This window comes from Acartia tonsa, chromosome 8, assembly GCF_053477335.1.
Source record: "Acartia tonsa isolate MP-2025a chromosome 8, ASM5347733v1, whole genome shotgun sequence".
NCBI classification, from domain to species: domain Eukaryota; kingdom Metazoa; phylum Arthropoda; class Copepoda; order Calanoida; family Acartiidae; genus Acartia; species Acartia tonsa.
Window position 1 is genome coordinate 31352855 of NC_137267.1, and position 12078 is coordinate 31364932.

Here is a 12078-nt window from a genome sequence, read left to right on the forward strand (position 1 = left end):
GCGGAAAATTTGAATAAGAATAGCCCGAGTAAAATGTTTAGAATGTGGTCAGCACCGTATGTGTTGTACCTGCCTGGATGGCCTCCCAGTGCCTTTCTGACAGCAAGAGCAAGGGTGTCCGCAAAAATGAGCGACAATGACAAAAGCTTTTTATAGTGACTATAAAAAAATGACGTCATACTGGCCTACCATTGGTAAATTAAAATGTATACGAGCATGCAATGGTAATTTAGTCTGTGTATAACTGGTCAATTGTATTGTATGACGTTATTTTTTACAGGCGCAATAAAGGGCTTTACAATGACGATAAAGCCATTATCTATGATACAAACATAAGAATGTCTATCCACCCATTTGTCCCTTCACATCATATTGACCACTGATTAGATTTGGTTCTGCTGTTAAGTGCATGTATCTACTAGTATTGTATGGGTTAAGCTAATAACGTCTTTTTTGGAGATTACCTTCAAAAAGCCTAGCCAGCACAGAACCACCTACCCATAATTTTTAAAATGTACTTCTATGAACTTAAGCTTAATATCTATTATTTTTACAGTAATGTAAAAACATATGATGTGTATTCAAATAAAATAAAGTTTAAAAAGGGATATTTTTAACTTTTCAATTTTAATAGAAAGGAATAAAGATTTATCAATAAGAATAACTGACGAATTTTTAACACACAAAAGATGTTCTATTAGGCTAAGCTGTGCTCATTTTAAGTGTATTGTTTGCATCATTTTCTATAGATTACTCTTAGTGGTTGAAACGTTTATACACTCAACTTAATGAACTAAACAATAAAAAATCAATAAAATTGTTAAGCGAACGAATATGAAAACGTTATTTTAAAACTTTGGATACTAGTGTAATAAACAATCTTATGACCCCTCCCTCCCTGTGTTCCAATCCTAGAAAAAAAGAGCATTCTTAGCTCTGATTATTAGTTAATAACTCATTTAAGTTTATTTGTATGTATAATTGTTTGTATATTTGCTATTATTTTACAGACAATATTTATCCCTGAAAATATGTTATTAATTTATTAGGCGATTTTTAGATTTTTATGTCATCTATGCATGCTAAGAAAGTTTGCAGTTTTGTTCCTTCATAAATACCTCAATTGATGAATTGTTGTTAAACAATAGGAAACTATTGTGATCTTTCCATATTTTGACAAATAAAAAAAGTACTGACGGGCGGACGAACAAACCATGTGAATTATAGAGTAGCTTTGCTGCTAAAAATAAAAACAGTATTTTCTATTGAAGAGTGTAAGGAGTATATATTTATTATTTGACAGAAAAACAATGAAATTTGTCAGAATTTTGAAAGGGTTAAGATTGGTTGTAAGTGGTTTTCAAAAATAAACTATTGGCAGCTACCATGTTTGTTATAAATAATTTATATATTATTTATAGTAGTAAAAAGCAAACAGTTTTTTTCAATGTAACTTTAGGTTTTGTTAAAAAAGATGTTTTCTCAGCGTAATAGAAAAATAACTATTTTTAGTAGCGAAGCTACTCTATAATATTTGAAATGTTTGTCTGTCCGTATGTCCGTCTGTCTTAGTTTGGGGGAAACGTGATTTTCTCGGCTCCTATAAAAGATAAAAGGCTGAATTTTTTTGACATTATTAAGGAGCACAATTAACTATAAAACATCAATGGCGATAGGACCGCTTTTTAGCAGGTTTTAGACTATTTTTGTATTTTTCACATTTTTCTCCATATCTTTGGTGTTTATTGTCCGATTTCCAAATTTTTTTCAGTTATAGTATTAAAATTAAATTTCCTGTCGTTTCAAGAAAACAACTATGACGGTCAAACTGCCTTTAAGCAGGTTTTAGGCTATTTTTGTATTTTTCACATTTTTCTCATTACCTTTGGTGTTTATGGTCCGATTTCCAAAGTTGTTCAGTTATAGACATCAAAATTAAATTTCCTGTCGTTTCAAGAAAACATCAAGTTTGTCAGACTGCCTTTTTGCAGGTTTTTGGCTATTTTTATATTTTTACATTTTTCCTCATATCTTTGGTGTTTATGGTCTGATTTTTTATATTTTTTTGTAGTAAAAAATATCAAAAATTAAATTTCCCGTTGTATTGAGCACCCAGTATGTAATTTACTTTGACCGTTGTCTGTTAGTCATAGTACTGAAATATAAATATTAAGAAATTAAAAACAAATGTTGAAAAGGTTTTGTGATTTTTTCCTAATATACATGCTTTTGACAACTAATATTTAAATTCTCATACATATTTTTTGTGCTTCGCTACTTATGGATGTTGTCATCCTTGTTTTCATACAGACAGCCAGATAGTTAGATATTAAATTGTTGGCTTGTAATATGCAAATATAAGGTATATTATTAGACCCGTGGGACTAACTTATTATACGAGATATTCTTCTTATACCCTTTATGTATTTTAAAGTTTTACATATTAAATTATGAGTATACTACCGGCTGCGCCCAAAAATTCTGGATTTGAAGTGGTAGAACTAGAGAGGGGCACAAAAGTGCCTGAAATCATCCCAAAACTTAATAGGCCAAAAACCAGCCTGGCCCGGGAACTATGTGAAGATTCCCTAAAATGAGAACACAATCTGTTCAATAGAAAACTTAAACTACATACAAAACGTAGCTACTTTATTTAACTAGTTATTTTGTCCTTAGCCTACAGGAAAAGGCGGGGAAAATAGCATAAAACCACCACAATATATTTATGAAGGTAACCTGAAAAGTCAATCAAATTGAACATGCAATTTCCGAGATTTTTCTGATTTAGACAAAAAAAAACAGCATTTCCCAGAGATTGACGGACCATGTAAATTACATTTACCAAAAGCGTTGCGGACGGACAAAAAAGTAAATTGTACAGTAGCTTTGCTACTAAAAAGAGATAATACTAAAAAAACTCTTATTCTAAAAAGTCAAATTGCATAATATAATAGATAAGAATGTATTTTTAAATGGCAGGTAGTTATTCTTGTGGCGTACTTTTTATATAATGTAAATGTTCAGTTTTGATGAGATGTTTGTCTGTTCGTTAAGATTCATTTGAATGGATTGAGTACTGCATTTTAGGGCATGTTTTAAACGACTTTTCAACTTTAAACTCAAAAAAAATGGAAATTTTTTTTAAACAGTCCAATATTCATCTACTATTTTCAAAGCCTATTGGAAGTCCTATCTATTTCTATTAATCCTTGATTTAGAATTATAACTTTGATTTTTACTGTAGAAGAATGTTAGTCTTCTGTTATTTCAAACTTAAATTCTGTTTGTTGAACCCTGCTATTCATTTGTTCCCTCCAACTCGCCTGTTCGTCTGCTACGCGCCAACTGGAAGTTCATTTAATTATGCCCACATAAAGCTGCGCACTTAAATTAAAATAGCAAAGACACAATGTAATAATAAAATCTGCACTGGCTTGCCTTTATAAAATTTTATTTAGTATTTTTTTTACAATTGAGACAGCTGTTAGTAAAACAAATAGAGGTGAACTAAGCTTTTTTATAGAGAAATGTGAAATGCGCGCGACGCGCACCGAAATCCCCATTATAAAAGTTTCATTACCGAAGGTTTAGGCTTTTGGCTGCAATTTAAAATAGAAGGTATTTCATTCTGCTCAATTTTATCAAAAAATTTTGTATTTTTTTTTATGAACATACTCACCAAAATAAACTAGTGCTGTAGCAGACAACAACTTTAATCATCATATGCTATTAAGCATCTGTATAAACACAAATATAGTTGCTTTTTAAATCAAAATAAAGTGGTGGAAGATTAACAATTAATGTATTTTTGACTAAAATATAATATTATGTTTTTCTTTTTCTTTTAGTGAAATAAGGACGGTTATGTTTAGATAGATCAAAGCATAGCAAAGTGATAAAATTGTCTTTGTTTTATAGTTTATTAGTACATCAATAACGGCTAATATTCACAGGACATAAGCCCGGTTCAACAAGGAGACTGTATTTACAATTGGATGTTAAACCCGGTTATCATGTACTCTAATAAAGTGAAACTTGTTGCTGGCTAAAATAACGCCCCCCGCCCCTTCAACCCTTTTAACCCATTTCCTACCCTTCTATTAGATGAACGAACTGAACAATAAAGGATTGTCAATGTTAGCAACCTACATAGACAACAATCTTTCCGCCGTCGTTGAATCCTTTGTATTTTAACTATCCTGTCCTATCAACAAACTGTCGATATAATGTGAGGAAAGCCTATTGTATTCGGTACTACGTCAAACCCTAGATACGACAAACAGTAGATGCGACAAACGCTAGACAGACAAACAGTAGACAGACAAACCCTAGACACGACATACGCTAGATACGACAAACGCTAGAATGCGACAAACGCTAGAATATGACAAACACTAGATTTTTTCTAAAGGCGACAAACAATAGATACGACAAACGCTAGAATTAATCCTATTATATCTATAATACAAAGTAGAATGATCTCTGTCTGTCTGTCTGAAGCTTAAGATCTCGGTAACCGCTGAAACTCTTTAGGGAATATACCTAATGGTCCTGTGATGGTTTTAAGCTATTTTACTGGGGGATGAGACACTCCCCCCCCCCCAATAAAAAAATTATCAATCTCTTGGGGCAAATGTGCAGGGAAAGGACAATGATAGCAGAGCGAGAGGGGACAATGGACCCTTTATTACACTAGTTTGTTGAATAAATAACTTTTGTTACGTGAATGAATTTTGATTGGTTTATTTAATAAGTTGAGTGTTCAAACGTTTCAATTACTAATTTTACGCTATGTACATAGATTTTTCGGCAATTATCTTATCCCTTTAGATCCCTGCATTGATAGATTTTTGAATTTAGTATATATGAACGAAAATAGCAATGAATATTTTATAAGTTTAAATTCTATCGTATGTCGCTTCTAGTGTTTGTCGCACTTTAAAAATTCTATCGTTTGTCGCGAAATTGAAAATTCTACTGTTTGTCGCAGTCTAGTGTTTGACGTATCTATTGTTTGTCTGTCTAGTGTTTGACGCATCTACTGTTTGTCTGTCTAGCGTTTGTCGCATCTACTGTTTGACGTATCTAGTGTTTGACGTAGTACCTTGTATTCTTATGTTGGCATAGTATTAATAAGGGCTTCAAAGTTTATCATTATAGAGGTGTTGTTTATTCATGTTAAAATCAAGATTTTCTTAATTTCAGGTTTTTGTAAATAGAAAGATAAAAATGTTTGTAATTAGTGTTACTATAATTATTTTGCATATCAGTTTAATATATTGGGTAAGTGATTATCAATTATCTAATTTTTATCGAAGCTATTCCATGACTTACTTTGGCTGCCTAACTCTCAACAGGAAAATTTTATGTTCCATTGGTCTCTTTATTAAATCTATCCTCATTGGAATGTACATAAATTTATCTTCCATTGTTGTATCCCTTACCCATAAGTCGAAACAAACTGTCCTAAAACAAGGATGACAACATCCAAAAAAGCGAAGCCCTGAAACGGTAGGACAAACGGACATTAACACTTGTATAGTGTCAAAACTAAAAAAATCAGAATATAAATCAATAAGAGTCAAAGCAAAATTGTGAGTAAATTTGTTGTAAAACTTCTTGATACAGGAAAGTGTTTATGGACATACTTACATTTTTAGGACTTCATTATAGAGTTGCTTTGCTTATAATACTGTACTTTGTTGTCCTAGGAATCAGTATACCAAAAATCAGAACAATCGGATAACTAAATCACATAAAAATTAGTTGTTAAAAATGTTAAAAATCAACATGTTTAAAATGGACGTACGGACATTCTGTTAATGATTATAGAGTTGCTACGCTTTCTAAATCGTACCTAACTACTACAGGAATCACCATGCAAAATTTGAAATCGATAGGACAATTATAACATGCATAAATTAATAAAAAAAATAGGTATCCAACTCAGACGTACGGATGGGCGTACGGACGGACCGACTCTAATTATAGAAAAGCTTCGCTTTAAAAAATTCTTGATTAATTTCATAGTAAAATATTTTGTATTACCTAAATAAAACTCTATCCGTTTAATAAATTCCTAAAACCCTACTCTTTTAATTAGCTCTACTTTTTAGCTGATCTTTCAATAATGTAATCAATCATTCTTGTCTAAATTCAGGTACGACAAAAATTAAGGGGAATAGTGAAAAATGAAGATTTCTATAATTTTATTTTAGGCATGCTGGAAATCATATTTTTCTGTCTGTTTTTCTTTCTTCAACATACTTTCTTTCTCTTTATCTATCTATCTATATCTCTCTATATATATGTCCTTATTTTTCTTTATCTCTTCCTTTTTTCTCTTTCACTCTCTATCTCTCTCTCTCTTTCTTTCTCTCTCTCTCTCTCTCTATCCATCTTTCTATCTTCTTCCCTCTTTTTCTTCCTTTCTCTCTCTCTCTCTCTCTCTCTCTCTCTCTCTCTCTACGTATATCTATCTATTTAGCTCAAATACTCTCTTTCTTCTCCCCCCCTCTCTTTTTCTCAATCTTTCTCTACCATTTTTCTCTTTTTACTGTTCATTTCAAAAAATTAAATATGATTTCCATACTTAAAAACTTAGATGGTTTATTTGCTTTTGAATTGGGATGTTTAGCCCAAGAGCAAGGGGTTATTCTTCAATACTATGGGATTCTCTGTTGGGTAAGTGATCTTAAGTTGTTTGATTGTGTGTGTGCTCTGATGAGTACTGCAAAGATGCACTTTAAAGGACTTACTGCTGCTTTGTTTGGATTTTATATCAGTATTTCTAATTTTTTAATGTGATTTGTACCTGATACTTTAATACTATACTAGTGGCTACACCCCCTAGAGGCCTCTAGTGGCACTTTAAATTCTTTTTTAAAAATACGATACCTATTTATGTTGCTTTCAAGTCTCTACGATACTATGCAATGTTGCGTTCAAGTCTCAATAGGTAAAAAAATTCGATATTTTGTAATTTCTCTTGGGAGGGTGGTGGTACCCTCCCCCAAAATAGTTATAAACCTTCCCGGGACCTATGAGAAGCTACCCTGTAAAGGAGAATCATATAGGTTCAGCACAAAGTCAAACACACAGCCAGACAAATAGACATCCTGTTACTTTAGTATAAGGAGAATTATAGTTGGGAATGTATATTCTTAATGGTGTGTGTGTGTATGATGAGTCATGTAGTACTTAACATACAAATTAATGTTTTGTTTGAATCCTTTATTACATCTTCTAAACTTTTTAATGGGCTAGACTTAGTGATTAGCCCCACAAAAAATTAAACTATTAAAAACCTGTAGAAACTTCAAAATTAAGTAAAGTGTTATCTTAATTTGTTTTAGAGTTGTTGTTTATTTTCTGTTGTTCTATGGCAAATCATTGGATGGCCAGGTAAATTTTTAACCAGTGGACCCATTGAATTATAGAGATGCTTATGTTTATCAGAATCTCACCACAAAAATTTGATAACCCACTGGATCCAGTGTTGGGGACTTTTTTTCGACTGCTAGCAAATTGTTTTCTGCTCTATTGTAGCGACTTTGCTGTGTTAATATGTTCGATACTAATGGCTGATATTCAAATACACAATTGAAAGTCCTCAAAGGGTCTACAGAGGGGGGATATACAGTTATTTAACTCGTTCCTCCTCTATTGCTCTACATTAATGAGTTAATTATTGGTAAGACGGACAAACAGACGGACACTCAAAGTTCCACTTTTTTTAGAATTGCTATTCTTTCTAAATTGTACCTTTCTAATACAAGTTTAAACGAACTCACATATAGAAATGATTTGCTTTCAATAAACAATACTTATATAGGATATTCTGCCTCCCCCATACCGAACCTGTTAACCTTTAGCTTTTGGGGAGTTGTCAAAACTGGTTTTATGCTGGCTGCCAGCCTTTGCTCTTACAGGTTAGCTTTTGCAACTATATTAGAATCCTACAGGGTTTTTTTTAGTGGACGGATAAAAGACCATTAAAAATTGATACCTTAAAGAAAAGAAAAAATGGGATGATGTTTTTTTATCCCAGACAATATCTTGGTAGGTTAAATCCTATTGACAGGGGAGTTGTCGTCAATTTGGGTTGCTAATATAGTGCTGAGATATTGGTCAATACTGTCCTCCATGGTTAGGGAAGGGGATGGGGTAAAGTCTTTAGATGTGGAGGGGGGGGGGGGGAGATATCGCTATATTGGCTAGTTTGGAGAAACATTTTATCATGATATGTCTATTTTAAGGTATATGAGCATGTTATGGAGATTTGAAATAACAGAATTACACAAAGACAGGCCAATCTTTACATCTTTGGACCGGTGTGTCTATCCGTTTGATACATCATCTCTTTGGCTTCTGGCGGCCACAGGTATACGCAATTAGTTTTTATTAAGTAATTTCAATAAAATCATTTTCCATTCCCTTTGTTAAAAGATCTCAAGGGATGGGACAATGAACATAAATTAACGAATCCACTCCCTACTACCAAATATCAAAATTACCTCTTATGTAGATTGATACGTGGAAAAGTTTGAACACTAATACCTTACATCTTTTTAATGGTATGTCTTATTGATAAAAGAATCCTATAATAATTGTTTTTTTTTCGTCTCATATTAACCTGAATTAACGATTAGAGCTATATGGTGGCCCTTTATGTTTAAAAGCATGCTTTAGAATAGTTATTTCTCGCATCGTATTATAAACAGCTTTCCGCGGATATAGAATGTACAATTATAATATTAAAACCAGTTTTTTTAGCCCCGAGGTGCCGAAGGCACAGGCTAAAATAACTGGTTTTAATCTTATAATTGTACATTTTTATATTCGTAGAAAACTGGATATTATACGATGCTAGACATAGTTTTTTCGTATGGATGAGAACCGGTTCCTATCCACCGGATTCGAATGAATACGAGAAAATTATATATTTTATTTTAGAATTTATTGGAAGTCTTGGTCTGTCTTTGTTTTCAATAATTCTAAACAAAAATCAATTTCTTATCAACAATGATCCAAATCATTATATTAGGTAAAGTTTAATCTATTAATTCTATTTAACAATGATAACAACGTCCACAAGTAGCGGATATAAAAATACTTAAAAGAAATAGAATAGTCATTAGACGTACAAAATAGAAGATAGTAGAAGATATTGATTTTGCAGAAACTTCACAATGAAGTAGTAAATCATGTTACTCACATTTTTTATCTAAATTACATTTTCTGTACAGACTGGTGGACTGGTTGACAAACTGATTTATAGAGTAGCTCATGATAGCTAGAAAAAAGCTAGAATAGTTATTTATCGCATCGTATTATAGACAGCTTTCCAAGGATAAAAGAATGAAAAACTGTAAGATTTAAACCAGTTTTGTTAGACCAGAAGGCCTAAGCTAACAAAAGTAGTTTAAATTTTGTGATTTCTATTTTAATATTCGTGAAAAATTTCTGTAATTCGATGCAATACATGATTTTACAGTATTGCTGAGAATCGATTCTAATCCAGCGAATATTAATCGGTTTCGAAGCCATACTAGAACAATTTTAAGAATATGATACTCATATTCTTTTAGTCAAAGTAGAATTTGTTAATAATGAAATTATTTCAGGGGTGTTTTAACTTCTCTTGCTGTTGTTCTGGTTGTTCTACTTGGTATGGACATCTCGGGTATACTTTTCTACAGATATTTTAACCTTAAAATTATATCCGCTGAATATCCGCTGAATTATAACCAGTTTTTTAGTTATACTGAAAAATCATGTATAGCACCGTATTACAGACAATTTTCCAGGAATATCAAAATAAAAATTAATATACATTTGTTAGCCTGAGCCTAGGTCACACGGGGCTAACGAAACTGGTTTTAATCATATAATTTTTTTCATTTTAATATCCGCGGAAAGCTGTCTATAATACGATGCGATAAATGACTATTATCATATTATTTATTTTAGGTGCTATGTATAATCCAACCCTTGCTACCCTTCTATTAGGAAATACATTGTTTAAAATTTATTCAAAAAATTTTAGGTTATATAGGGCACTGCGTAAACCCCGTTGGGTTAAAATACCCCAGCTATAGGACAAATGAAAGAAGGGAGGGATTATGGGTGCTCACTGTGGTGCTTTGCGTGAAAACGCCGAAGTTCTTATTATTTTTGTACAATTAATTTATGCCTAATAAGCATAACAAATACTTTTATTTTAACGGTTTCAATTATTAGAAAAAAATTCAAAACTTTAAGATTACTTACCATCTTGAAAGACTAATAAATTCTAGAATAGCTTTGGTATGTAAAACCAGGAATAAGGTATAACCAACAAGCGAAATAAATTTAAATTGATATTTGGGGGCCAGATGTATAGGTCTTCAATGCCACGATGTGTTGATCCCCAAAGACAGCTGAAATTACGTATAGGTTTCGTGATTTTTTTGCCGAATAAATTTCGTTGTTGTTATAAGTTTATGTAAAACAATGTATAATATGACCAGGTGGTTGTAAAGGGCAAGGAAGTGTGGACCATATTTTGGTCTATTGGATAGCTCCAACTTTAGGTACATTTTTAGTTTAGTAGCATAGATACTATATAACTACCCTTTATCAGTATGTCCGTCAAAAGGAAAAAAGTTAACATATTGAAAGTTTAAATATTGACCCTAATTGTAAAAGGTGAAGCTTTTATAATTATTCAGGGCTCGGTAGCCGTAACTAATCCTCAAATTTAAACCCATTTGGATGCTTTATTTTTTTAATAGAGGTATTACCATATCTTGGTCAGGTTTAGACTTCCAGCTGATTTTTAAATAGGTGGATTTCCCGGAAGCTTACCGGTGACTGACGCGCGGCTGCCGAGTACTGCTATTTTCTAATAAACGATTGTATGTTAAATTATAGACCAATCTTTTAACTTTAAATTAAATTGCTTCTTTTTAAACCCATCAGCCACTTTTTATTTTCCTATAAATACCTCTTCATCTCAAAATAAGGAAGTTTATCACAATAGGGCGTAACACCCCTTACTTACATTTCTACTTTGAAACACTCAATTTTGATCCATTTTTAGGTGCATATCTGGCCCCTAAGCTTACCCCCACACACAAGAGTGAAAAACTGAAATCTAACTAAGTTACATGTAAAGTATATACCACTGTGAAAACTTGACACAAAAGGCTTTATGTCACAGTAGTAAGATCTCGAAAACTGTTTACGTTTTTCTGGGAAGTTTTATATACTTAATTGGAAGGTTTAAGGCTGATTAGCTTGTGTATTTATGCAATTGAAAAAATATTCAACTTCTAAAATTCTATACATTAATTCAAAACCAAAATTATAGATTTTATAAATGCCCAGGCCATAGAAACTAGGACGAAACCACTAGTATACTTAAGCATTTTATGAAATCTGATTCGACGCTTACTTTTTATGCTTATTTCTTTTTATCTCATTTTGCAACTTGTTTCAATGCAGCTTCTTTTATATTAAAATGTTATATGAAAAGCTATATACATAGTTATTGTGTTGTAATTTATATAGATTTGTAGTCAAGAAAAACTATATTGTATTCAGTGTATTTTACAACTTTTGCAAATGAAATAAAATGTATACTAATTATAAATAGCATTTAATACGTTTTTTAGTTTTGTTTTTGCTATAACGAATCCATGGAAGCTACCCTAAAAATCATAAAGATGTTAATTTTTCCTGATATATGTTTTTGGACTCTTTTTGCAACAGACAGTTATACATCCTGATACTTTAAAGATTTTTTGGGGGGGGTTTGATGAACTTTAGCTTTGATATTACACAATGACAAGTATTTCCATTAGTAACATTGTATCATAGGAAGTAGACCTTGTAAAATGAATCAGGAAAGCTTAGTGGTGTCTGTTAGCAGATTTCAATTCAGACGTTCATAAACTTTAACAATATGTATTAGAACCCATTCTTGAAACAAAACATTTACTAAATAAGGAACAGGCTCTGATAAATTATTACTTTTTAAATGATTACTGCTTTTTTCAACTGTTGCGCTACTTGACAACATCCATGAAAGCGAAG

General features: G+C 31.9%; 1 protein-coding gene across 1 annotated transcript; it reads left to right on the plus strand.

Annotated features, from left to right (window-relative positions):
* Nucleotides 1-6598: 6598 nt before the first annotated feature.
* Nucleotides 6599-11635, plus strand: LOC145325492 (aquaporin-11-like). The gene is made up of 9 exons (XM_080168474.1): nucleotides 6599-6684; nucleotides 7356-7404; nucleotides 7835-7931; nucleotides 8259-8383; nucleotides 8956-9046; nucleotides 9627-9685; nucleotides 9973-10009; nucleotides 10510-10574; nucleotides 11084-11635. The coding sequence occupies exons 3-9, from the start codon at nucleotides 7903-7905 to the stop codon at nucleotides 11143-11145; spliced, it is 468 nt and encodes a 155-aa protein (XP_080024600.1). The 5' UTR covers nucleotides 6599-6684; nucleotides 7356-7404; nucleotides 7835-7902; the 3' UTR covers nucleotides 11146-11635.
* The last annotated feature ends 443 nt before the right edge of the window (nucleotides 11636-12078 follow it).

Coding starts and splice junctions, on each gene's coding strand:
- LOC145325492 (XM_080168474.1), top strand. CDS start 7,903: ATGCTGGCTGCCAGCCTTTGCTCTTACAG. Junction 7,932..8,258: donor GCCAGCCTTTGCTCTTACAG/GTTAGCTTTTGC, acceptor GTCTATTTTAAG/GTATATGAGCATGTTATGGA. Junction 10,575..11,083: donor TTGGATAGCTCCAACTTTAG/GTACATTTTTAG, acceptor ATCCATTTTTAG/GTGCATATCTGGCCCCTAAG.